Source organism: Rhipicephalus microplus, unplaced genomic scaffold (genome assembly GCF_043290135.1).
Source record: "Rhipicephalus microplus isolate Deutch F79 unplaced genomic scaffold, USDA_Rmic scaffold_14, whole genome shotgun sequence".
NCBI lineage: Eukaryota > Metazoa > Arthropoda > Arachnida > Ixodida > Ixodidae > Rhipicephalus > Rhipicephalus microplus.
This window is the reverse complement of record NW_027464587.1, coordinates 38,214,900-38,242,594: the sequence shown is the minus strand read 5'-3', so window position 1 is coordinate 38,242,594 and position 27,695 is coordinate 38,214,900. Positions and strand designations below refer to the sequence as shown.

Here is a 27,695-nt window from a genome sequence, read left to right as displayed (position 1 = left end):
CAGAGATAACCAAGACAAGGACAGGAAACATTTATCGACTTCACACAGATTACCGACGCTATCAATGGCTGAACAACGCAAGCAGTGTTAAGTTCGAAACCTTACAGCGGTGTGTCCCGAACTGCAAGTTCATCTGACGTCACTGACACGAACCACGAAGCGTCAACGATGTGAAGCAGGAGCACGACGAGTCATATAAGCCTGTGTGATGAAGTTGTGCAACGTTCCAGAACATGCAGGCTGCGTTGCACCCAAGGTAGCACTGAGGCCACGATCTGCGCCACTGAGACAGGATCAGCTACTCGCTCGTTCACCATATAAACGGCACCGCTAAGCATGGTCCTGAACACTCACTCCTCCTCAGGACATGCCAAGCTCATCCAGGCTGGCCTGGTAGCACCAGCTCGGCTCCTTTTGGTCCATCAGGTCAAACGATCTGTTCGCTTGCTAGCTGGCCATATTCTCCAGCACGTCAATATCCTTCAGCTCACGAGCGCCATGTTCCTCTGTCTACGGCACTTTCTTCGTCTTTAGTTCCTCACTTTTAGTTTCGTTGTGTGCTTTGAATCTCTTGCCACACTCCTGACGTGTGCTGTTGCCACCAATAAAGAAATACTGTACCCCTGCAGATGTTGCCTGAAGTACCCGCCAAAAAAGTCTTCTCTTTCTTTTCTGCCGAAGTGCTGAAAAGATATCAGACTGGCACTCTCGCACAATTATTTGATAGCGCGCAGTGGCAACGCGGCGGAGCATTTTGAAACCATTACAGGCATGGGATACGCGGCGACTGAAATAGCGACAGAACAGACACTACCTGCTCTTCGCGATACATATGTGTGCAGCTACACGGAGATCTGATACTAAGCGACAAGTGACGCTTCCATTGAAACATGGAGCGGCTGCGTAGACTTATATCACCTCTTGGTTAGTTGCGCGCAGCGTGGCGCTTATGCTGTTCACGCTGTCGGGCGGCTAGTTGTGCGTGCACTATGATTTGCCATGTGAATTGCTCGTCCCCTTCTCACTCCAGACAGATTACATGTGAGCAGAGTAGCTTGTTTAATGAGCTTGAGGATAAACTTCCACCAAGCGAAGTGCGCCGTGACTATCTAGCAGTCATGAAAACAAGAGATAAGCATTCTTTATCTTGTTTTTTCCCCAAATATTTATATGTCAGCTGTGATGTGAAAACATTATTAGAACATGGACGTGCGCCGCACCGCATACCGACGCCCTCACAAGCAAACTGTAGATACTAAGTCTGATCGGCTCATTAGTACTAAATGTTTAGTAAGAACCATCGGAATTTTTTTTTACCAAAAATAATTTCGATTCACAATGATGTTTGGCCTTAGAAAGTTGCTCCAAAACTAACTTGCATTGCTCTAAAACACATTTTTTGGTGCTTCGAGCCTGCTCCAATACTCCCATTTTACTGCATCAAAGTTGCTCCAAAACAGCATTATCCCTGCTCCCTGAGCTGCTCCAAAACACTAAAGTCCACTTCCACCCCTGCTGCCGCCAGAGCCAGGTTCGACAGTGATATGCAATCGCAGCGATGACGTCGGGCATGACTTTACTGCTTGAGTCACAGGAACCCAAGCTGTCTAGGTCTAAAAACTCTCCCATCATTTAAAGTTCATTGTCACTGTCTCATAATTTTTTTGGTCACTTTATGATGAAGGTTACTGTCCTCTCTGCAGGCTGGCCTCGGCCGCACGGGAACCCTGATAGCGTGCTACATCATGAAACACTACCGCTTCACGGCAGCTGAGGCCATCGCCTGGATTCGCATCTGCCGACCGGGCTCGATCATCGGACACCAGCAGCACTGGCTCGAAGAGTAAGCGTGACTGCCACTCCTGGTCCTTTGCAAATTGAAGGCTCACTGTGGCCAGTAAAAAAGTTCATCGTGGCCAGTCAAAATAAGGTGCAGAACTTAAGTCAACTAGTCATCGTACATCCAGTTGTTCCAGTGAAGCGGGAATATTATTCAAGGGATTTTCTTTTACCGAGAGTCTACCGTATCTCAAATTTCCTCTTTTGACACCCCTGCCACACTGCACATGTAACACCATTTTAACACCATTTGCAGCGAATGTGATGATGTGATATGCCGTTCCGCCATACAGCATTAATGAAGACTAACATACAATGGTGCCAAGGATAGTATAGAGGATGTAATTAAAAGTAATTGTAATGTAAATATGAAGAAAAAAAAGTGGACGAGAAGACAACTTGCTGCCGACAAAAACCGGCGGCAAGTTTACTCTGCTTTCCGAAAATTTACTTATTTCTTTTTGCGATAGCAAGGGTCTCATTCTGCCAGACTCAATGCCTCAGGTAGTATGCGAGGTATTATTGGTCAGCAGCCAGCTCATTGGAAGATCACGTGTTATGTGACACCAACAGGCAAAAAGTGTTCCACACTCGCTGTAATAACTATTACAGCACTAATTAACACTCCCACGTTTAAATGCACCCTATAATGTGGACAGGGTAATGATCGTCACTGTAGCTCAGTGGTAGAGCAGCAGATGGGCTATTGAAGGGTCGCAGACATTTTTCCTGCCGGCGACAGGTTATCGTCTGGTCCACTTTTCTTTCTTTACATTTACATTACAAAAACTTCTAATAAGATCCCTTATACTTTCCTTGGCATCGTTGTTTGTTAGTCCTCATTAATATTGGGATAACACAAAACGAGCCGTTAAATTTACTCTTCCTTTCTTCACTCATTCAGCCCGTTTTCCGAAATTATGCTGGCACGGACTGTTCAATTTTGGCGACTGGAACTTTGCTAAAAATAAGTTCAACAAAAGAAAATGTGATTAAAGTTACGGTGTTTAATTGTGTTAAGTTTGTGATATTTTTTTATGTACAATGAAATAACTAAAGGAATTCGTGCTACTATATGCTCTTACCACGCTGTGACACTATGTGAGCACCTTCTGTTGACTTTGTTCACTGAAAGTTTGTCTCTTTATTTTTCATTTTTCTATTCCTTCGTGTTGTTTTGGTGGAGTGGGCTGTGGTAGCAAGGTGGAAATTTTGCATGCGATATCTGGTAGCCAGCAATGTAAGCAAACCCTACAGTTTTGTTGGTGGAGAAAGATAAACAGCAAAATGCACACTGGAAAGATGAAAAACATTTACAATATATGCAAATGACCTTTGTAGTACCTGTATGAACCATGAGTGCAAGATTGAAGTCACATTCAGTATGATATGATTGTCGGTGAGTGGTACTCCGTATTTACTCAAATCTAGGCCGACCCCGATTCTAAGCTAACCCCCTAAAGTCCGAAGCCTGAAAAAAAAAAAAAAATAGCTGTCTTAAATGTAGCCCAAACGAAATAGAGAATACAGCGTTTACGAAGAGAGAATATTTAGCGAACATGAAGATAAAACAAAGCAGTTGGTTCGTGATGCAAATAATTCGAGAAACGTACAGCCACTAGTCCTGTTGTGCGTGTTTTCCTGACGTCAATTTTTTTGCGCTCCTTCTAGTCATTTAAGTCGTAAAGATGCCGCACTCATGCAGAGTCGTCGTCGCAGACTTCTTTGTCGCTGTCTTTAAACAGTGTGCAATGCTCGATGCCATTGCCTCAAAGTTCCCGGGTTGTCGTTCCACGCTGCAGCCCCTCCAGAGACGCACATTTCTTTTTGTCCACTCCAAAGTCGCCCCGCTTGGCTTTAACGTTAGATGACAACGTTGCGGCTAGGGCAACTTTCCTTGTAAAAGCGACACTATAATTACACCGCCTGTTTGGTGCCATTGAACCATGCCACACACAGACCACTTGAAGCGCAACTTGAAATAACAAATGGCTTGCCTCAACACTCGCCACAAAGATCAATATGGCAGCCTCGCGTGTGTACTTAAGCCAGGTGTTGACTTAGCTAATAACGGCTGTATTACCATCTAGGTGGTGCTAGTTGTGCACCATTTTCTCCATGAAAGATCCCTTTGAAAGTTCTCGAATCTAAGCCGACCCGGGAGTTTGATACAAAGAAATTTGAAAAAATTTTTTGCCTTGAATCGAATAAATACAGTGGCTGAGAAGTTTTCATGGAACGCCCATGCCTGCAGTTTTCGTTTTTGAGGCGTGTCCAGTTTCAGTGGTGCACACCCACCTAAAGGTTTTTTTCAACCCCAACTATGCCGAGCTAATACAAGCTTCCAAAGTTTTCCCAGACCCCAATCGAGCTAGGACTAATCTAGCCCACCTTTGCAGGAAGCAGCACTACCTGTGGCTACAGGGCGACCTGTACAGGTCTCAGCTGAGCAGCAGCCAGCAGCACGCCAACAACGTTAACAACAACCAGGCCAACACGGGCAGCATGCGACGATCACTGTCGCCGCACAATCGTAGCGTGTCCCCACCGGCTGTGACGAGCAACAACCGGCGGGGGTCGCCCCGGCGTGCTGTGGCGTCCGACACAGAGGGTACGGTCAGCCACATTCTGGGCCGATTCCACTTGACCGACAAGAGGACGCAGCAGCAGCAGCAGGTGCGAGCATGTTTTGAGAGTGACTGCATAACTATATTGTGTCTTTCTTGGCAGCCAAGTGTAATATTCGACCTAGTTGGTTTTGTGCACCTGAATCTGGACGCATCAAACCTTAAAGGGATCACGAAAAAGTTACATGTGTGTGTGTGTGTGTGTGTGTGTGTGTGTGTGTGTGTGTGCGCGTTCATGCGTGCGTGCTGGAATCTTTTGCTTCAACCTGGAATTTCACAACCGAACGTTGCCAGCTCTTCTGAACGCTACCATGACGAACCCTGTCAACTGTGGGCCTGAAGCTGCCGTCCCTCCCACTGTGCTGCAAACAGAAATTTCGGTCGAATAACTTCGTACCTGATTTGAATAGTACATAAATTGCATATTATACAGAAAAATCGGCATATTTGTCACAACATAGCTAACCTACAAATGAATTTTTCTAAAAATTGAAATGAGGCCTGTGCAACTGCCATTTATATTTTTTTTTCATCAAAGAAAGTGAGAACAACTTAATTGTAGTGGGATTTGAGTTTTGGTAGAATTCAAGTGATGCCTGTAAGATACGTTACGTTTTTAATTAAAGAGCATATAAGTCGGTATAGCAAGATTTTAAACACGAAAAATAAATTGATGTGATAATAGATTGCTTCATTTAAGCTAAATGTAGGGCTTTCGCGGCAGTGTGGATTTCTCCTCATATAATGTGTTTTCATGACTTGGCACCATTTCACTGCAGTAAACCACCTTTATAAAGAGTAGGTTGCATGCAAACTAACAGACACCTGGCAAGTTGATTTCGTTGCCTAGCACTTTTTCACTGCAGTGAAACCACCTTTATAAGACTTTACATGTGAAATATACATTCATCGTATTTACTCGAGTAATTCATCGTATTTACTCGAGCACGCACAATAAATGCACCCCCAACCTCATTTATCAAAATTCTGATTTTTCTTCTCCCGCCTAATAAACGCACCCCTTACATTCATCTGCTGCAGTCTTGCCCACAGACACCTGCCGCCTCCTTGGCCATTGGATTTCTTCAGTTTTTTATTAATATGTCGAACCTTCTCGGCCACCTCGGCTCACTCCCTCCCGCCACCTTTGCCCGCTGCCGCGTGCTGTATTGTTTTTTTTTTTCCTATCTGTGCATGGCACATTCCCTGTCTTAATTGTCTGTGTGCCACAGTGGAGTTCACAAACAGTGCGAGTGTAGAGACATCGTAGCTGACTAGCATTTAGCGAGTGAGTCACGAAACTGCCCGCGCCAACAGACGGTCGCTTCCTGCGAATACGAAACTTTATGGCCTATCCATATGCACGCGATTTTCGAGTGACAACAGCAAAATTTGCTGTTGCCATGGCTGTCCCAAAGGGCCATTTGTCGCCATCGCGTCGCAGGTTTCTGAAAAACCTGAAAAGATGGTGACGATTTACGGAACATGGTAGAACCCCAGATTCTTGCTTCAGCTGCGATTTGCTTTTCATGCTTGCTATCCACGCGCACTTCAAGTAACGCAAAATGTAGGCAACCTTTTGTACAGTAAATTCTCATAGGAATCACGAGGTGACGGCCATATTTTGTTGTTAATCTTTTTATTGACAGTTTGTTTTGATGCTTTGGTGGTAGATTGCTGTAATGTTAACTACTTACTGCAATGTTAATGGCAGCGTTGTCGTAATGCAAGGTTGCCACGAAGTTGGAAAAGTGTGTCATAATGTCATAGCACATGCTGTTTGGTGCCCTTCAAGTTCGCTGAAGATACCACTATTGAGGTTAAAAGATTGCAAGAAAAGGAAATTGGCAGATTTCACCTAGAGTGGGAATCGGTGATATACGAAGCACGAAGGAGGAAGGTTGATATGTCACTTTGCATTCAGCACAATGTTACGAGATGGACGTAAATTATGCCGTAGATGGCTTCCATGCCATGATTGTCATGTTTGGGTGTGTCATTTACCTTCGTCATATATTCTTGTCACGTGATACCGAATTTGGTATATGTCGAGCTAGTGAAACGACCGTGAGCACGCTATGAGCGTAGCATGTAGTCATGTTTTACATGACAAGCATGTCATGATTATCCTGTTTGAATGTTATTTACCTTTGTTGTTCGTTCGAGTCACATAATACCAAGTTTGGTACGTGTGAAGCTAGCGAAACGGTCACGAGCGCATCATGCGCGTCGTATGTAGTCATGTTCCTACATGGCACGCATCTCATGATTATCATGTTTGCGACAGTCATATACCTGCGTCAATCATGTATACAGATGGTTGACTCGCACATTTAGAGCCCTGTTTTCGTATGATGCAGGCCTCAGTTATTTGATGGGTTACTTGCTCTCTGTGTTGACATAGCACAGCTGTTTGTTCAAACAGTGGACTGCAGCCTCACTGACGGCAATGTAATGCCAAGTGATATGACGGCGTACCTTTCAATGAGCTGTGGTGCTCGCGTAGACGAATATTAAGATATCGCCCAGTTTGGCTCACGTAAACGTGTTCGCACGTGAAGGGGACCTCGTGTACCACCCCTTTCACACAAGAACATGTTTTAAATACAGGAGACTCTCGATAATTCAAACTCTGATAATTCATTATCATCATCATCAGCCTGACTACGTCCACTGCAGGAGAAAGGCCTCTCCCATGTTCTGCCAGTTAACTCAGTCCTGTGCTTGCTGCTGCCAATTTATACCCGCAAACTTCTTAATCTCATCTGCCCACCTAACCTTCTGTCTCCACCTAACCCGTTTGCCTTCTCCGGGAATCTAGTTAGTTACCCTTAATGACCAGCCGTTACCCTGTCTACGTGCTACATGCCCGGCCGATGTCCATTTCCTCTTGTCAATCTCAACTATGATATCCTTAACTTCTGTTTGTTCTGTAATCCACTCTGCTCTCTCCTTGTCACTAAAGGTTACACTTACCATTTTTCTTTCCGTTGCTTGCTACGTCGTCCTCAATTTAAGCTGAACCCTCTTTGCAAATCTTCAGGTTTCTGCTTCGTGGCTAAGTACCGGCAAGATACAGCAGTTTTATACCTTCCTCTTGAGGAATAGTGGCAATCTACCTGTCATAATTTGAGAGTGCTTGCCAAATGTGCTCCATCCCATTCTTATTCTTCTAGTTACTTCAATCTCGTGGTTTGGCTCCGTGGTTATTACCTGCCCTAAGTAGACATAGTCTTTTACAACTTCAAGTGCACTATTACCTACCTCGAAGCGCTGCTCTTTTGTGAGGTTATTGTACATTACTTTATTTTTCTGCGGATTAATTTTAAGACCCACCTTTCTGCTCTCCTTGTCTAACTCCGTAATAATGAGTTGCAATTCGTCCCCTGAGTTACTTAGCTATGCAATGTCATCGGCGAAGCGCAGGTTACTGAAGTACTCTCCATTAACTGTTATCCCTAACTGTTCCCATTCTAGGCCTCTGAAAAGCTCCTGTAAGCACACGGTAAATAGCATTGGGGAGATTGTATCCCCTCGCCTTACAGCATTTTAGTCTGACAATTCATACTTTCTGTTAATTCAAACAAAATTAAATTTTTTGGTTGGCCCTCTATTCTATAAATGTATTTAAAAGCCGCTTTTTGCAGTTCCATAGCAGAAAATACCCTGATGCTTTCCCACGACTATTTAAAAATTCACACGCCTATAAAATTCTAACAGTCTAAAAAAGAATAGTAAGCACCTGAGGCCTTCAAAAAAAAAAAAAAAAGACTTTGCAAGTAAACAAACATTTGAATTGAATTACACGTATGGTAAACTGTCATGCTTCTCAAGTGGTATAGAGAGTTTTGTGTTGCAGGCACATACTTATAGCAATGAAGCAGTTGGCATTCACGATTTCTTTAAAAGCTCTGATCAGCAGTAAATGGCCAATAAACTTGTAGACTTTACACCTCTGCTTTTTTTCACTGCGTGCAATTAGGGCTTAAAAACACTTGAAAAATTTTTAAATGTGATAAAATAATAACTAATCATAATGTGTGGTGTCACCTCACCAAGATATCTATCTGAGAACTTCTGATGATTCAAACTCTTTGATAATTCAAATAAAATTCAGAGGTCCCTTCGAGTTTGAATTAACGAGAGTCGACTGTACATAGAGGTACATTTAAATCTCTTTAAAATGAATCTCATGGGACCACTAAAAAATTATTTGTCATTTGGAAGCGTCGTTGTAGTGAGAATATTAAAAATTTGCAAAAAAAAATCGTACATGGTTAATCACGTGGGTCTCTTACCTGTCCTGGGTATACATTCGGGGTCACGGAATGCTCTAATAAATGCCAAAAAACAAATGCAATATTATGGAACGAGTGCATGTTCATTTGAGAAAGAGGGTGAGATTTGACTGTAAATATTATTTCAACTGCACATAAAATAAAATATAGAGTAGACTCTTAATCAATGGAAGCATTTTAAGTGGAACTTCGCTTAAAAAGAGCACCTACATCTTATATAATTGGTTTCACACCTGAAATCTGCAATCCTGTTTCTTTCTCTTTAAACGGAACGTCTGTCCGATAGAACATATTTTCCTGGTCCCCTCAGGCTTCGTTTAATGAGTGTAATGAGATTCATAATGGTTCTATGGTTTGAGAAACAGGACGTGGTTTCACTGTGCAGGTGGACCGAGCCAACAACAACACTGTGGCAGGTGACTCCGAAGAAGACCTCACCCAGGGTGACAAGCTGATGCGCATCAAGGCACAGAGGAGACATCCACGCTCCCTCACAGCTGGCACGGCACTCACGTGAGTTTCCTGCTCCATGCCACTTGTGTTGAAACCCGTAATGACATTGCCACACCTCCTTCTTATATTTCGTTTCATGTATCAGATGCAATGGTATGGAAGCTAGGAAGACGCAGAAGCAGTAGTCGAAATCATGCCAAGTAATATATCAGCGCTTTCACTGCCCCTAATAGGATTTTTTTTTTCATATTGAATGATTGATAAAGGCCGATTCTTCATGCTTTAGGAATGAAACCCTGTTATAGTGTTCTCAATTAGCCGTGACCTCTCACGCTCGTGCAAGACGTGTGTACCTGCACATATTGCTGACTAAACTGCTTGCATAGTTTCCACAGCGTTGCACCTGATGTGTGAAATGTAGTATGGGCACCTGTTAAGTCCACATATCAATTGACAGTGTGAACTTTCCTATATGTTTTTTTTTTTGCGCTCATCTCATCCTTGCACTTCCTTTTCTGCATGCATGTTGTTCGGCACAGGCAGCAAATATGACTTGCAAAGCAACAAAATTCACAGTTGCAGTTCAGGGCCTGTGTTGTTTTGTGTAAATGGTTCGGTCCTTGTCTCTTGAATAGATGCCATTGTTTTCATATCGTGGGCAATCAGTGTTAAGCAAGCTTTTTTTTAATGTTGAGCCACGAAAGCAGTGCATTACAGCTTGTACATTTCACAATATTTTGTGCACATCCCAAACCTCCTCAGAACTGATTCGCTGTGATTAGCAAGGATTATTGCAAAGTCGAACAGGGCACAGGAGGTGATGACATGAACCGATACTGACACTTGCTTACCGAATAAATGCCTTGTTGTTTCAACAGCACTTTTTTTGACGGTTGACCTGTGTTTTCATCATTTTATTTTTATGTTGTTTTACATGGAACCTGTTTCTGTTCTTTCATTAAGTGGACAGTTTTCAGTACTGCTTTGCGTTGTCTTTGTCCTGTGTGCTTTTGCGGTTGCCCTTGATCATCAGTCAGAAAAACTGTGGAGCCCACTTAGACTCAGTCAGGAAATATATCCTCTGCTTAGGGCTCACTTGGAATCAGGCTAGCCAAAAATTATACCTACCAAGCTTGCTTGTACTCAAATTTACAAATTTTTTTATTGCATCTCGTTCTGACTTGCTCACTGAAAATTCACCTGGACTTTCTGGCTTCTGGCTCAGTCAAGGTCTGAGCGAGTCTGCTCATGAGGGAGTTTGCTGATCTGTTCCTTTGCTAATCGGGAATTGCCTACTGGCCTTCACTTACACTTTTCTATGATTTTGCTGTAATGTTGGTTGTTACGTGTGGATGCCGAAATGTGTCTTCATCTCTGTTTTGCAGTGGTGAGGAGGGCCGCCCACAGCGGCGAGCCTCTTCTCAGCCCCTGAAGGGTGGAGGTGGCGGGGGCACCGCAATGTCGCCCCCGGGGGGACCATTTGCCCCCTCTCTTGGCTACGCCTCCCCGGTGAAGTCCCTGCGAACTGGTAACCGTACGCCCGCTGCGACTGTCAACGCAACAGGGCGTCGCCGCTCCCCTACCTCGCCTCCTGCGCGCAGGTGGGTGGCACCCAGCTGTTGTCTATGAGCTACTTAGCAACGGAGCTGATCAGCTCTTGCTCGAATGCGTGGCCTGCAAGTCACGATATCGAATCCCAGCCACGGACTGCATTTTCAATGAAGGCAAAAATTCTCGAGGCCCATTCACTTAGATTTGGGTGTTTGTTAAAGGGCCAGTAAACAACCCGGAAATCTGAAAATTGCTATAAAGAGTAAAATGTGCACTTCGGCTTTGTGAATATACCGCCGCAAGAATTTTGCGAATATGTGCTATAATAAGGAAGTTGCATGGGTTAGAACATCAGCTTCAGCTGGTTTCAATATTTTGCGCGGCATCGCCACCCTTCTCTCTCATAGAGAGGGGAAGGCGTAGCCCATCGTTATGACTGGTTTAGACGAATCGACGAGCTGCGTGCATGTGAAGTTGTCGACTTTGCGTCACTGCGAGTGAAAGGAGGATTGGTCAGGTGTAGAAAAATGTGTGGAAATTCTTTTTTGAAAAGGAGGCTCAAGGGCGCGCAGCGCTGTAATATTCAGAAGACGTGATCGCCGCACTCTACGAATTGCCAAGCTTGGTTGCGTGGGGGGGGGGGGGGGGGGTAAAAAATGTCTGAGCCTGTTGACTGCCTTTTAAAGAAACCCAGGTGGTTGAAATTATCGGAGCCCTCAGCTATGGTATTTCTCATAATTATATGGTGGTTTTTGGGGATTTATACCCCAACAATAATTAAGAGGTATTTTGAGCTCCCAGTATAGAGGGTGGAGGTGTGGCTTTTGGTGATTGCGGCCAATGCAGGTATACTTTTCAGGATTGAAGTAAGCCATATCTTTGACTAGGAGCCTAGTCAATTCACTTTTGCAGTCATGCAGTAGCTTACTGCAGGGACATACCACAAAAGAAAGCCAGAACTTGTATTAGATTAGAATAGCATTTCTTTGGATAGTGCAGCATGTTCGACTCAAACAAAGGCTAATATGACCCGTTGTTTTAGATTTTTTGGGGAGCTAATTGGATTTGTTTTACTGCTTTGCTGCCAGCTCTGAATGTCTCGTGCAGTGCGGCGTAAAAAAGAATGCGAAAAGAATTCTTTAGATGTGCTGAAGCGAGTGGAAATAAGATTGAACTGTTTTCACAGAGGCAATCTGTAGACTTATTTCATGTTTGTGAACAGATGTAGGCGCCGTCAATATATGTGGGTTTCTTATAACGACGTCACAGTGCGTAAGCTCTGCCCAGCTGTCCCAGCCAAAAGCGCGCTACCACCCTCTATGATCATGTAACAACTGGTGCAGCAGAGGCAAAAGCGGCCTCCAAACACGGCGCATTGGGACACCTCCTGCATGCTTACAAGCAGTGGCCACAATAAAAGCAGGTGCAGTGGCTACAAGAGGGGCTCTGAAATCAGCACATCAGGCTTTGCAAGGTTATAGCACAGCTCTGTTTGAACATGAAGAAAAAGTACCCTGTGAAGAAAGGAAATACAGACAACAAGATGAGCGCTTAACTTCCAACTTTTGTTTATTGCATGACTGTACAGCACAATAGTATATAGTTCACTTGATTAAACCTGTGAACCACGCACATGACAAAAACCTGTTAGCATGTGATGCAGCACAGGTGACAGAAAATGTAGCTTTTAGCAGATTGTCAAAACAACAGTTATACGGAATTTACTCGCATAATCTTCTCACTTTTTTGATTGAAAATCAATTGAAAGTTGGGGTGTGCGAGAATTACGAAGGCAAAATTTTTGCGAAAACCTGCGGAGCGAGGGAAAAAAAAATAATGTGGCCGCAAATCAGGATTCTCGTGCTAGCAACTAGCTATAAGCTTTGAAAAGTACTAATCAAGACTTACCTGAACAATAAAATCTCAGGTTCTACACAAGGCAAGGTTTATTTGAGACACAAAAGCTGCAATCAAGGAGAGGAGTTTTGGAACACCGTATGCAAAGCTTGTGAGTGTAGCATTAGCGTTCGTCACGGAAGCCCGCAAAAGGTTAGCGTGTGATGTCAACCTTGGGACGATGGCCATCTAACACGGAATCGTCCACAGTTACCCTCCGACGAAATAGTCTTACCATACATCCTGGTCTTAGTCACACCGAATGCCCAGCGCATCTTTGTGGCTCTCAACTGCTCGTACTGCCATTTCCAGTAGCAAACACAAAACTCATCGCTTTCAAAGTGCCGACAGCCCTGTTGTCGTTGTTTAATGCATAATCAATCACTTCTTACTTAAAAGCTGCCGTGTAGCTTCGGTGTCTGCACGTAACCTAACCACAGAACGGACACAACGTGCAGTAACATGCCACAACACATACTTGCCGCTTAAGCTTAGCTTGAATTGGATTGGTGTTCCTTACATTGATAATGCTTAAGAAATTGTGCGAGAGTGTTTTGTGCTGTTATCATGAGTGGTTGAAAGGAGCAGACAACACTCTGGCTGCAATTTTGGGGGTGCAATGATTACTCACGCAAAAAATAAAATCACATTCTTGTTGGGCAGTGCATGGACTGCAAGAACCATGCGAGTGTGAGGATTACGCAAGTAAATACAATATAACAGCACATCGCTGCCCACACCCAAGAATATCGAGCTTTTTTTCAGATAAGGCTACAGGCGGCATACTCACTCACAGGTTCGCACACTTTGCAATGGAGTTCGCCTCAATAAGGGACGATGTTGGTTACACTCATCTTCACTACACTTGCGTAATGCTTCAACTACATACTGGGGAAATGCGGTTGCGTACTTGTCAGGTCTGCGGCTCAATTCGTACGCTCAAGTTGAGGCGGTGAAATGCGTGCAAACCGTAAAGAGACTCGGCAAGTTTCCTCATTACTATTTTTCTGTGAATTCTCACAGACATGAAAGGCTTGTTAAGCACACCGCAGCCAGAACAGCCCTGCCTGATGAACGGTGTGTCAGGTGTGTCATTGCAGCCGCATATAAACAGGAAAACATAAGCATCACAAGCAGTTGCTCATAGCAGTCATTATATTAAGGAACAAAAAAAGAGAGAGTAATGTCCTATTTGAATCCGAGTTTGGTTCAGCACGGTGACAGTTCACAATATTACAAACAAAGCTGTAAAAAAGGAAATTTTAATGCCTAGGTATCTAAATTTTTAGCTGTAAATGCCAGAACCTTCATATAAGGGCTGTACAAGTGCAGTTTTATTGTAATTTTATTTTTGTTCACAAAATCTTGTCTTTTGCTGTCCATGTCTCACTGTGTGCCTGCTTGCCTTTTCTGTTTCCTGCACAGCCATGGCCATATGTGATGATGCCTTTCCCACCACCACCTGCCGTGCTTTCTCCTCTCCCAAATTGCTCCTCCTCATCCTGTGTCCTTCATCGCCATGACGACAATATTCCAAAAGAAAGCTGTCCTGTCGCCTGCCTCACTTGACCTCTGCTTGCCTCTACTTTCTTTCTGGCGCTTTTATTTGCTGACTTCTTCCTATAGCTCACTAAACATTCCTTTACTTTGGAATGATATTGTAAGACTTCACTTTTATTTCCTTGAAGGCGGGTATTACATTAGGGGTTGTAGCCACATATATAAGTGTATAATAGTTATATACACACAATGATTATACATACATAATAATATATACATACATAACATTACACACACAATTGAGTAAACACATTAACCACATGTAAAGAGAACCTTGTTGATAAGTTTCTGCCTAATACGATTTCCCAGCTCCTACGCTCAAAATCACGAAAACAAAAATGCTTCCATAGCACTATGTCTTAATACATTCTGCCTAATGCATTCCCCAAAAATACGGTTATTCGGCAGCAGCATTCAGCATTGCGGCAAACTGCAGTGATATGATATGTTCCGCGGACAAAAATTCTCATTCAGGGGTGGAAAAAACTGCTCTCGCATGGTTGTGAAGCGGCAAGTGGCAGAGTCGGTTCAATTGCTGCGCGCATTTGTCACCCCTTGGCCCCCGCGTTTATACTCAATCGTCCCCTCCGCGCTCTCTTCGAATGCCTGGTCCTTCTCTCCATCACTCCTGCAGCTGGCTGTGAACCACTCAAGGACCAGTCTGAGCTGTCAAAGTCTTCAAACTGTTTTCGAAAAATGCGTTTTATTTTCTGTAGCACAGTGCTTTTCTTTCTCAGCTAGCACCTTGGCGTGATTTCGCTGAGAACTGCAAAGCCTTCATCCGTAGCACGGTACGTGAAAATGCGATCGTTCTACACTACAACAGCCTAGAGAACACTACGGAGCTAACCATCGCTTTGGCACGAGACGCATGCGCTGCTTTCACTACACAACGTGCCGCCACATCTGTCTCCTCTCCCGACCCCGTCTCACGCGTTGCTGCTGTCTGCCAGTATGTTCTTCTTTTACAAGATTTCCGCATTTAAGTATGTTAGCCACGCACCTTTCAGCATAAAAAATGAAAGATAAACTCTTCGCCAAGTTTGTCTCGATTTGCGAGCAGCTAAATGTTGCGACACTGTTGCGGAGGTGGAGGACGAGGCACCGGAAGACAGCAGCGAGAATAAAAGCAGGCACTGACCGGCTACCTTCGCGGAAGCTCTTGTGGGAATGGAAGCTTACAAAGCTTCTTTTGCACGAAAAAGTTAAAATGTGGACAAGGGTCAACAATGTAGGCACAAGGAGCTTTTCTCATACAAGGGTGAAAGGCTGCAGCAGAAAATTGCTGTTTTTTTTTTAGAAATTAATTTTTTTTTTCGTCTTTACACCTCTATTTGGACTTGTCAGCTTCAATTCTTGCTACATTCGGATTGTATGTTATCCCGGATTGTACGTTTACCTTCCGTGTTTTTTCCGAAGAAATATCAATGAGGTTCTGCTGTGTATGTACACTGAAAACAATCAAGGCATGGGGACACCGTTGTGTGTAGGGCCATGCGTGTATTCATGCGTCTTGTTTGTCTTAAAGTGGTCAAAGGGTAAATTCCAAGTTCAAAGAAAATAACGATTTGGAGCAGTTTACAATCATATGGTTCAAAAAGCATAAGTTGTGCATGGTAATGGAAGAATGAGCATTTTTTTATAATCACAACCTAGCTTGGTACATTGTTAAAAAAAAATAAAACTAGTCAATGCAAATTCTGCATTTTTGGTTTGAAGTGAATTGGTAAAGCTGCAGGGTTGGAATTATAGTGGGACACGTAGGCTTGCACAAGTATTCAAATATCATAGTATTCAAATTCGCTTCAATCTGAATTTAAATTATTGAAAATTTTGAAGTATTCAAAATGAACAAATATGTGTATATTACCCCGCATGTAATTCCCCCTGTAGAGTTGGTCTCATCGCAGGGGAGGGGTTCGGTACTGTGAGTGCATCTATCCAGGGAAAATTCAGTGACCTGAAACTCCCGTTCAACGTTATATATGCACATTACCTCTCATCGGTTCATCGTTTAATTGGTTGAAAAGCTTGTCACAGTGGCTTACATGCTCCAAAAATAGTAAATTTTAAAATTATTCTATTTTATAGCTTATAACCACCGTTCTTTTAAAAGTGCAATCCTGCCACTTTTGTAAGTAAGGTAAACAACATGTGCACAGGCCTCGTTTCAATTTTAAAAAATATGTCGAATAATTGGGTCATTACAAATGGGCTCATTTTTTTCAGTTTAAGATGTGATATATACTACTTTAATTGGATTCTAAATTTTCCGACCTAACCACTATTTGCTTTGAACCTAAAATTGACTAGTCACACAAACCTAGTCATAAGATACTAGCAGTAAAATGCATTGCACTTCAAGGTTTACTATATTAGCGCATGTAACTCCATGTGTGAATGCATTCAAAATAAAAAAGAAATCACATTCAGGAAATGTGTACAGGGATGTCCAATTTTAGAATGAACATTGATCTATGTGCCCGCGTGTCCAGTGTGGCCATGCATTGAAGTGAAGCGGCAGAGCTGCACAGATATCTATAGGTAGCGCTTCGCGTTTGCTACAGCACTGGAGCCTGCCACATCTAACACGACAGTGTTAAAAAGCTTGCTTTGAAGAAATTCCATCGTCTGCTCTAGTGTTGGCATTGTTAGATGCAAGAGAAAAATTATTTTGCCTGGATCGAACAATTGAGACATTTAATTAAAACAGGGTACGTAAAGGTCCTTAAAATTCTTAAAAACCCTTAAATTTGAAAAATGCGTTTTCAGGGCTCTTGAAAGTGCTGGAAATTTTTGACATCCTTGAAAATCTTTGAAATTTGTCAGTGGTGCACACTGATATCCACATCGCGACCGCCTAAATTTGGTAGGTTGGTGTGTCAACCTGCCAAACTTCCCATTTCCAAAGCAGTAATGCAGCGTGGGTGCACATGATTCCATTTTGTGAAAATGCATGTGAAAAAAAAGTTTTGTGGCGAGGCTAAAGCAATGAATGCGATAGCAAAAATCACAATGTAACTTGTAGAAGGGCAAGCAATTCCATATGTGCAACGCGCCGCTCAAGCACAAACAATGCGCGAAGAGAAAGTGCACAGGACTAGTGCTGATGAACAACTCTCACATCTCGACACAGGAAGCATGCTGCTTAAACACCTAGAAAGATGTAGTCAAGAGTTTGATGAAGGTTCGTCTGGATAGACATAGAATAAGTTTCATCTCACCAAGAACGATGCTAGAAAAGAACACACATGTCCATAGGATGAGTGTAAATTAATCATTGTCACAGATGTTACTTCTTGGTTGTTGATCAATGTGCTGCAAGTGTAGAGTGTGCACAAGCCAACGCTGTTAATGGGGTGGTGCCATCGAAGCACCTTCTGGATTTTCTTTCTGTATGCAAGGACACTCCACACGATTGGTTGGACTCGTAAAACGCTTAGAATATATTTTAAGTCACTTTTTAGGTGTACCTAAATGCTCATTCTCCTAATCGAGGCCCATCGCGAGCGCATCCAACAGTGACTTAGCTCTATAGGAAAGGCAACGAAAGTTGTGACGTCACACAAGATCTGTAGTGAGGTGAGTGACCCTCCAGATTTCCGCCACGTATGTACAGGCAAAGCGTTGCGGCTGCTGCAGCTAGCGGCTCCTTTTTTTTTGGCAAGTGCTTGTGTGGCATATTTGTGCAAGAGCAGACGATATTCAGCATGACCCGTGCATGACACTGCCTTGTCCCTGCCCAACTTGGTGCGCACAAGTAGGAACTGAAAATTGTCTGTATCAGTAATGCAATAAATTACTTAGCAAGAATAAATAAATCTTGGTGCATGTATTGCGCTTGTTGAAGCTATAATTAACGCTTGCAGCAAATAGCGCACAAACCACAAATACTGTGGAACCACCCCTTCAAGGGGGGGACGCGGCACTTGGAAGTCGAAAATCGGTCCAAAAATCACATTTTCTCTCTCATCATTTTCGCGTTCCCGATGCCCTTCTGCACCTATCAGCTAAGTTTGGCTCCGAAATTGCACTTATTTCTCAAGTTATAACCCGTAAAGAGAGCAACTTCACGCTAGTGGGCAACTTTAAATTGAAGTGTAAACTAGCCGTACTTCAACCGCTGACAGCACGGGAACTACGCCCTCCACCAGCGCCATTTTTTGTCTTGTTGGAAAGATCACGTTTCTAGCTTTTGTTCTTTTTCAGTTGACAACTAACTATGTGCCCCTCGCAAAAGCGAAAAAAGCGCTGCGCGTGATTTCATTGGTCGCTTGATGCACATGACCAAAATGGCGCTTCTCGATTGGCCAGAAAAACTCGCTGGCGGTGTATGCCTCCATTTTGAAAGGGTATCGCCCTTGTGAAGGTGTCGTGACTCGTATTCCTAAAGTGCTTGTGCGTCTCGCTATGCCCGGCGGCGCGAAAAAGTTCCGATTGCAGCATCATTTCGGCCGTTAAGAGAAAAAAGGCAGAGGCAGAAAGCCCAATGGTGCTGATACTGTGTCGCGGGAGCAAGCGCCGATGTTGTTTGATAACGCCTTCGTAACTGAAGATGGTTCCTCGTGAGTGCGCGGTGTGGACGCTGGCCTCCCGTGTACTGAATATGTTATGAATGGAGGAGTGTGCGAGACGGCTTTCCTGGATAGCGGACGCTCTGTGGATTATGACAGCGCCCATGCTATCGGCAACGGTAAAGAGGGCGTAGACACGGGGCTCTGTGACAGCGCCCAGATGTCGACTCCGGCTGTGTGTGGGTAGGCGCTCATGTGATCGGTGCCAGTAAAATTCAAGATGCGCACGCCCGCAAGACAACCACGGCGCTTGAGAGGGTCTTTCGTCGGCGTCAGCAACAGCGCAAAAAATTGAGCTCTTCTCGGTGTCAAGTGGTGCGGCAGCGAGGCAAGATGCCAGCAAGGCAAGACTCAGAATTCATTCGAAAGCCCCCAATCTGTGATTTGGAGTTTCGTATCAAAAGAGCAGCATGCTTTTCTTTTTGCTGGGCAAGCTGCTGTTGCAGAAGCTGTGCGGTGCTTCAACACGGGCAATATTAATGCATTTGCTGTGATTCTAGAGCAGCTGGACATAACGATATTCAGCAGCACATCCCTGGAGGCTAGGGAGAAGGACTGTCATCAGAGTGCAACCTCAAATAAATATAGAGAAATGTCCCAAAGTCTGAGAAACCTGGTCAACAAGAAGCATAAGGATGGGATGCATCCAGATTATGCCCCTGGTGTATCTTTTTCATAAGATTTTATTCGCATTTTTTCAATAAAGGTGTTTTGAAACATTTTTTCTCATTTTCTCAAAACTGAAATTTTCGCAAGTTTGCCAAGTTAGAGAGAAAATAACTTCTGTTTTATTCAAACTATTAGAAGAATTCTTTTTTTGCCATAAAGACAAATGCATGCAGTAAGCAATATGCCTATTTTGCAGGCAATATACAGATCACACATAAGCGTTGCAGCCCGTCAGCGCATAACTTTCTGACATGCCATCTTGCCCTCTGCCTATGGAGAGAGAGGGTGTGAGAAGTTGTTAAGATTAGAATATTTTTGTTGTACTTGCAATATTCGTTTGTTTATTGTAAGTGCAATAAATTGATCATTTTTGAAAATTTTAGTGGAATATTCCAACTTAGAATGCTGCTTTGAGTCCTTGAAAACTTGCAGCAAGTCCTGAAAAGTCCTTGAATATCCTTGAATTTTTCTTATGGAAATCTGTACGAACCCTAAATTGAAATTACAAAAAACTTTGGTGGAAGGGGGTTACTGAATCCAGGTGTGGCTCTGTTACAAGCTGCCACTCTAGCGTCGCCAGCGCGAAGTCGGCGACAGGAATGACAGCAGGTTGGTTCGTTCCGTACGCAAGCAGAGACAGTGAAGAGATCAGAGACGTGAGAAAACAAAACAAACTTTACTCTAGTGATATTGCAGCACACGGGATCTAATACAACACTTTAATACAGCTAACAAATTACATCGACACTTGATACAAATGCATATAAAAACAATAAATCAGCTTACGCGAGAGAACTATTACAAACTACACAAACTAACACAACAGGACTACAGAGGAGAAAGTTCGAAGATATAAACAGGTGAAGGCATACGTGTGATGACCGGCAGCGTTGTGTCCCCGACGATCGGATGCGAGAAGTCGAAGAGAGTTCTGGCACGACTGCAATGTCGGCGGTGTTGCAACGCTGGTGGCTCCGGGAGGCTAATGCTTGCAGGTGACTTCGAGCAGGTTGAGCTAACTCGAGACGAAGTCCCGATGTCTACGTTGCAGACGTTAGTATCGCGTCACAACTAGACGAACGGCTAAGTTTAGGTGGCCAGCCGATACAGAGCCACACTAAAAACTTCTAGAAGAGATGCGAAGAGATGCTTGTTGATCTGTTTCTACACCATCTTGGTAAGCGACTAGTCTGCCTAGCAGGGCAAAATCCTGCGCTTAAATCCCCCTCGTGTCTCCTCGCTCTCTTCCTTGGGGACAAGAGACCTCTACATGGGTCCAATCATGTGCGTTTAATTGATGGAAACTCCGCCCCAAAAATATTTTGACCCCACCCCTTTTTAATTGGGAGAGGGCCCGCAACTAGTGAGAGTGACAACCTGTCGGGTTGTTGTCATACGTCTTGGCCACCAGAGCGTTTCCCACGCTTTTCCCCGTGGGAACGGTCAACCACTTAGCTCTCAGCGGGTGTGTCTCGTAGTCTAATCCTTGGTCAGGGTATGCCGTGGCCTTCTACGACCTTGCAGACGCCGCCACAGTTACAAAAGGATTAACCGTCGGCGGCGACGTTCTAAGAAGAGCACCCCATTTTGCACTTCTCGGCTCCCTTCCATGCGCCGCCGTTTCTCACGGTCAGTCGGGGAGTACGGCGCCTGTTAATTGCCGTGACGCGGTGTCGCCAAAAATAGCCGTCCGTGACATTGCCCCCCACTTTCAGAATGTTATTCATAACATTTGTTCACACGGAGGGGAATTTTTTCGACAACAAGGAACAAAACACCACCAACAAGGGAGGCATGAGGACTGTCCCTCTCATACACAACATACATAGGCAGAGTGCATCAAAGTAACAACAAAAGGACAACCAAACAATTGTTAGAGTGCCAGCTTCATTTACACGCAACAATATCAATGTGCCATACAAACAAGAAGAGGAAATAGCCGTGTACGGCAGCCATCAATACAGAATACAGTGCACAAATGTATACTACGAAACAAAACGGAACAGGTGTGCTCCTTTACTGTAGGGCAATCTTTCAATGTGCATTACAACAAGAAAAAGAACCAATGCACCAAGCAAAAAGAAAATAACTCAAAATACACTTCTTATACAATGAAATACGCACATACAAACAGAAAACAACCGACGAAAGGGAAAAAAATAACATGCTCATAGACCTCAAGAACTATATCCGGCTCAAGTAATCGGCTCCCACGTTTTCGCTACCCTCAATATGCGTAATGGTGAACTGGTACTCTTGGAGTAGTAAACTCCATCGAAGTACTCAAGCGTTCAGCTGTTTCGCCTGTTGGATATAACTCAGAGGCTGGTGGTCTGTCTGGACACAAAAATGTACTCCATATAAGTACATGGAGAATTTCTGAATTCCCCATACCAACGCGAGACATTCGCGTTCGATGGTACTATAGGAAGCCTCCCGTGGAAGCAGCTTTCGGCTGGCATAAGCTGTGGGGTGGAGCTTGCCTTCGTGGGCCTGCATGAGCACGGCTCCGAGACTTGAGTCCGATGCGTCCGTTCGAAGTACGAATGGTTGGTACAAATCTGGTAGCCGTAGTATCGGCTCCGTCGAGACATGTTGTTTGAGACTTCGAAAAGCCTCCTCGTGGGCTGCTGTCCATTTCACCGAGTTAGCTTCGCCTTTCCGAGTTAAATCTGTAAGGGGAGCGCTGACTTCTGCGTAATTCGGGATAAATTCCTGATAGTACCCGGTCAAACCGAGGAAGGCGCGCACTTGTCGCTTGGTTGAAGGACGTGGTGCAGCTTCGATCTTGTCGAGTGTTTTCCCCAGTGGTTGCAATCTGCCCCTGCCAACTCGGTGTCCCAAGAAGTCGATTTCTTCTACACCAAGTTCGCATTTACTGGGGCGCACTGTAAGCCCGGCCCTCTGTATGCGCTCAAAAAGCAGTCCCAGAAACCTCAGGTGCTCTTCCCATGTCTCGGTGGCTACCAGTACATCATCGTAGTAGTAGTCCACACCGGGTATACCTTCTGCAACCATCCGCATCAACTTGGCAAATACAGCAGGCGCTGTCTTGATGCCGAATGGCATGAAGCGGAACTGATATAGTCCCAATGTCGTCGAGAAGGCCGTCTTCGCTTTGGACTCTTCGGTCAGCGGGATCTGCCAATAGCCCTTCACGAAGTCGAGCTTCGAGAAATACTTCTTCTTTCCCACTGTAGCAAACACCGCGTCAGTTCTTGTCATAGGTTCGGAGTCGGCCACCAGAACGTTGTTGAGGCGTCGAAAATCGATACACAGTCGATTTGTCCTGTCGGGTTTCTTTACCAAAATGACTGGCGAATTATAAGGTGACTCTGATTTCTCAATGATGCCGAGCTTCTCCATCTCCCGTACCTCTTTCTCTACACCTTCCCGCGTTGCAAAGGGAAGAGGGTATTGTTTCACGTGGACGGGGTTACTCGTGGTGAGTTCGAGGTTGCAGTGGACCCAGTCAGTTTTGCCCGGGACATCCGAGAAAATACGAGCGTGTTCCCTGACAATTCTTTGCAGCTGTCCGATCTGCTGAGCGTCTAGTTGGTCGGAGAGCTTCACGTCTTCTTCCCCCTCTACTTTCAGCCAGTCAGGGGTTGGAATATTCTCGTCCTTGCTCGATTCCACCACACCAAATGTCACGTTGCACACCTTGGTGGAGGGGCTGTCCCTCTCCTCGTATCTTTTTAGTAAGTTGGCATGGAAGATTTTTCTGCCGCCAGCCGTGTCTACGACGTAGTCAGCTTCACCTTTATTTTGCCAAACTTCAAAAGGGCCCTTCCATTGCAGCAGCAGCTTGTTCGTGTCGGTGGGAAGTAAAATCAGTACCTTGTCTCCAGGAATGAAACTCCGCTCCTTCGCCTTTCGATTGTACAGCTTCGTGTACCGTGCTCCGGCTTTGTCTAACTCCTCGTGTGCCAGGCGGCACGTTTCCTCCAAACGGTTCCGAAGGTCGAAGACATGCTGGTACGTCGTCTTGGCTTCTTCAGTCAAGTCGGCGTTCGTCCACAGCTCCTTCGGTATCGCCAAGGGTCCCCTCACATGGCGGCCGTAGAGAAGCTCGAAGGGTGAAAACCCCATACTGGCCTGCGGAACCTCCCTATAGGCAAAGAGGAGAGATGCCAGGTAGCAGTCCCAGTCTCTCGGTTTTTCGGCGCACATGCGCTTCAACATTAATTTTAAGGTGCCGTTGAATTTTTCCACCAAGCCATTCGCCATGGGGTGATATGGGGTGGTGTGGTGCTGGCGCACGGAAAGGAGCCGCGCTACTTCCTTCATCAGGTCCGATGTGAAGTTCGTGCCACGGTCGCTCAGTACCTCGCGGGGGACGCCAAATCGGGAGAACATCTCGACCAGGGCTTCGGCCACTCGCTCAGTTTCGATACTCGGGAGCGCCACTGTGTCTGGATACCGGGTGGCATAATCCATTAAAGTCAAAATGTATCGGTTTCCATGCTTTGAGGGCGGGTGAATTGGTCCCACTATATCGATCGCCACTCGCTTGAACGGGGTGTCGATTATGGGTGCCCTCCCCAGTGGAACATGTGGTACACGGCCCTTTGGTACGGTGCGCTGACAAATGTCACATGAGGCGACGAACCTTTTTACGTCAGCTGTGATGCCTGGCCAAAAGAACTCCTCCGAGATCCGGTCCTTGGTTTTCTGCGTGCCCAAGTGTCCTGCCATTATACCATCGTGTGCCGTTTTAAGCACAGCTTCTTGGTGGCAGCGCGGAACGACTAATTGGCGTACAAGCCGTCCGTTGGCCTCTGTGTACTGTCGGTATAGCAGTCCCTGTTCTTGTTTGTACTCGATGATTCCCTTCTCATTTCGGCATGTTTGCTTCCTGCCGATCTTCTCAAAACACTGTTTGAGTGTCGCATCTCCACTCTGCTCGCAGCCATAGTTATCTCCCGGCAATCCCGCCGTGGTCCCAGGCGTACGAAGCTTGGCAAATTTTTCCGGCTGTGCCTGTGCTTGGGAACGGGTGATAGCTGCTGCCACAGGCTCTTCCCTTGACTCTTTTGTCGCGACAGGTTTTTCAGTCTCCTTTCTGGGATCATTAGGAGGTCTTACGCCATCGATATTGCCCATAATGAGGTCATACGGTGGATCTTGCAGACATAGTGCTGTCAGATTGCCAGTAAAGTAGGGGGTGTCAACCTCAATCCGTGCTTCGGGCAGCATCCTCGCTGTTCCGTCAACCAAGTAGACGAGTCTGCTTGTACCTGTCAGCTCGTCTTCCTTCACCAACTTCCTCCGCACGATTACTGTGTTGCACCCCGTATCCCGCAACACTGATATGTCTGTGCCTCGGAGGGTCCCTGTGGCCACTGGTAGGTTCTCGGCCAGATTTTTCGGCGGTGTCGCCCTTACGGCGTTGACGACGGGGACTTTTTCGCCATTCCTAAGTTCGACATACCCGTCGCATATGGGATCCTCACGCGTTTCCCTTGGTGCGTAGAGGCAGGATGCCTGGAGAAAGTTATTTGCTCCTGACCGGCCGTCGTTTGCCCTATGTCCTTTTTTCCCACACTTGAAGCAGACGATGGCTACATTAGCGGCAGGTCTGTTGCGACACAAGTGCGGTGGGTGATTCCCACGATTGCAAATATAGCACCTTGGTAGTGGTGAGTGGCTGTTGCCTCCTTTTTCGTATTTCCCCTTTTCGTCCGTTATGGGACCATCTTTCTTTGTTTTCGCTAGGCTTGCTCCACCTTGAGCTTCCAAAAACTGGTCTGCCTGCTCAAGCATGTCTTCCATAGATTCCACCCTCCTTTCTTTCAAATATAATGCCAGGTTCGAACCACATTCATGCAAAAACCTCTCTCTAATCAACAATGCTCGGAGGGACTCGAATTCTGTCTCAGTTTTGGACAGCTCAACCCATCTATCGAAGTAGTGTCTTAAGCGAGCCGCGTACTGCGTTGCTGTTTCACCCCCTACTGGCCTCTCCTTATTAAACTTGTCTCGGAACCCATCCGCCGTGAAGCGAAAGCGCTTCAGGAGGGCGGTTTTAACCTTGGTGTAGTCCGCTGCATCTGCAGGCGGTAGCCTGCCATAAACACTTAGCGCCTCTCCTGTAAGACATGTCGAAAGCGCCGTCACCCATTGGCTTTCAGGCCACTTTTGCCCTCTAGCGATGCTCTCAAACCGGCGTATAAACGCATCTAAGTCGTCCCTTCCTTCGTCAAAGGTGACGAGCAGTCTACCTGCGTGTATTCTCAAACTCGGCTCCTCCCCGGCATCGCCATGCTCATTGCTGGATCTGCTCACATTGCTACTCTCATTGAGGCGAATCTTTAATTGCAGTAACTGCACTTTCCGTTCACCGGCTTCCCTAGCCGCTTCCCTTTCTTTTTCCTTTTCCTCCCGGGCCAGTGCCCGCTCTTCTCTGGCTAACGCCTGCGCCTGTTCCTGCTGCTCCTTAATCCATTGTCTCAGTTCGGCGCCCTCGAGGCCTAACTGTTTACCGTGCGCGATCCACCTATCTAAATCCATACACTCCATACTGCAAACTGTCACTATAATGCCACTATAGAAACAGCGCAATCATATGCAGGATGCAACCGCTTCAACTGTGCGGCTCTATCACCACGCTGTCCGCACGGTTCTCGTTCACCCCTCACTGTCTTACTCTTTGTACGGAACGTCCTGTCTCGCGGACGCCAGTTTTGTTACAAGCTGCCACTCTAGCGTCGCCAGCGCGAAGTCGGCGACGGGAATGACAGCAGGTTGGTTCGTTCCGTACGCAAGCAGAGACAGTGAAGAGATCAGAGACGTGAGAAAACAAAACAAACTTTACTCTAGTGATATTGCAGCACACGGGATCTAATACAACACTTCAATACAGCTAACAAATTACATCGACACTTGATACAAATGCATATAAAAACAATAAATCAGCTCACGTGAGAGAACTATTACAAACTACACAAACTAACACAACAAGACTACAGAGGAGAAAGTTCGAAGATATAAACAGGTGAAGGCATACGTGTGATGACCGGCAGCGTTGTGTCCCCGACGATCGGATGCGAGAAGTCGAAGAGAGTTCTGGCACGACTGCGATGTCGGCGGTGTTGCAACGCTGGTGGCTCCGGGAGGCTAATGCTTGCAGGTGACTTCGAGCAGGTTGAGCTAACTCGAGGCGAAGTCCCGATGTCTACGTTGCAGACGTTAGTATCGCGTCACAACTAGACGAACGGCTAAGTTTAGGTGGCCAGCCGATACAGAGCCACACTAAAAACTTCTAGAAGAGATGCTTGTTGATCTGTTTCTACACCATCTTGGTAAGCGACTAGTCTGCCTAGCAGGGCAAAATCCTGCGCTTAAATCCCCCTCGTGTCTCCTCCCTCTCTTCCTTGGGGACAAGAGACCTCTACATGGGTCCAATCATGTGCATTTAATTGATGGAAACTCCGCCCCAAAAATATTTTGACCCCACCCCTTTTTAATTGGGAGAGGGCCCGCAACTAGCGAGAGTGACAACCTGTCGGGTTATCATACGGCTTGGCCACCAGAGTGTTTCCCACGCTTTTCCCCGTGGGAACGGTCAACCACTTAGCTCTCAGCGGGTGCGTCTTGTAGTCTAATCCTTGGTCATGGTATACCGTGGCCTTCTACGACCTTGCAGACGCCGCCACAGTTACAAAAGGATTAACCGTCGGCGGCGACGTTCTAAGAAGAGCACCCCATTTTGCACTTCTCGGCTCCCTTCTATGCGCCGCCGTTTCTCACGGTCAGTCGGGAAGTACGGCGCCCGCTAATTGCCGTGACGCGGTGTCGCCAAAAATAGCCGTCCGTGACAGGCTCTTAGGCAAGCAAGTGTTTTGCCTCAGAGCCACACCACCGCTTGAAGCTTCTTTGGGAAAAAACGCTTTGAATGCCATGCAGTGAGACAAAGCTTAGCATGTATATTGCACAGCAGGAGCGTGGAATGGCACCAAGTGCCAAAACATGTGAATTCTGCTTTGAGTGTGTGCTTTAAAGGCTCACGGATTACAAGACGCTCGGACATATGGACCCATAAGCTTTTCCTTTAAGACTTGAACGTGATAGTGATATCCTGTCCGACTTCAATCGCTTAATGCGTACTTTTGATAGTACCATGTTGCTCAAGAAGTTCAAATTGTAGATTAATACAGTGTAATCGATAAAGGTGAAAGTGGCTTGTGTCAGTGAAGCTTTCGTGTTTAGCGTCATTTTGTGTAATT

The 27,695-nt window shown here is 45.5% G+C and overlaps 1 protein-coding gene across 2 annotated transcripts in view; it reads left to right on the top strand.

Moving 5' to 3' along the window:
* Cdc14 (cell division cycle protein 14) overlaps window positions 1-27,695 on the top strand; it is a 79,561-nt gene that overhangs the window by 38,991 nt on the left and 12,875 nt on the right. The window contains exons 8-12 of one of the 2 annotated variants that reach the window (XM_075882997.1): window positions 1,704-1,843; window positions 4,239-4,515; window positions 9,150-9,277; window positions 10,603-10,818; window positions 14,090-14,317. In XM_075882997.1, the coding sequence (XP_075739112.1) occupies window positions 1,704-1,843; window positions 4,239-4,515; window positions 9,150-9,277; window positions 10,603-10,818; window positions 14,090-14,105 (777 nt within the window). In that variant the 3' untranslated portion in view covers window positions 14,106-14,317. Of the gene's footprint in view, window positions 1-1,703; window positions 1,844-4,238; window positions 4,516-9,149; window positions 9,278-10,602; window positions 10,819-14,089; window positions 14,318-27,695 lie in introns of those variants that run through there. The other variant, XM_037431793.2, reaches the window with a different exon arrangement.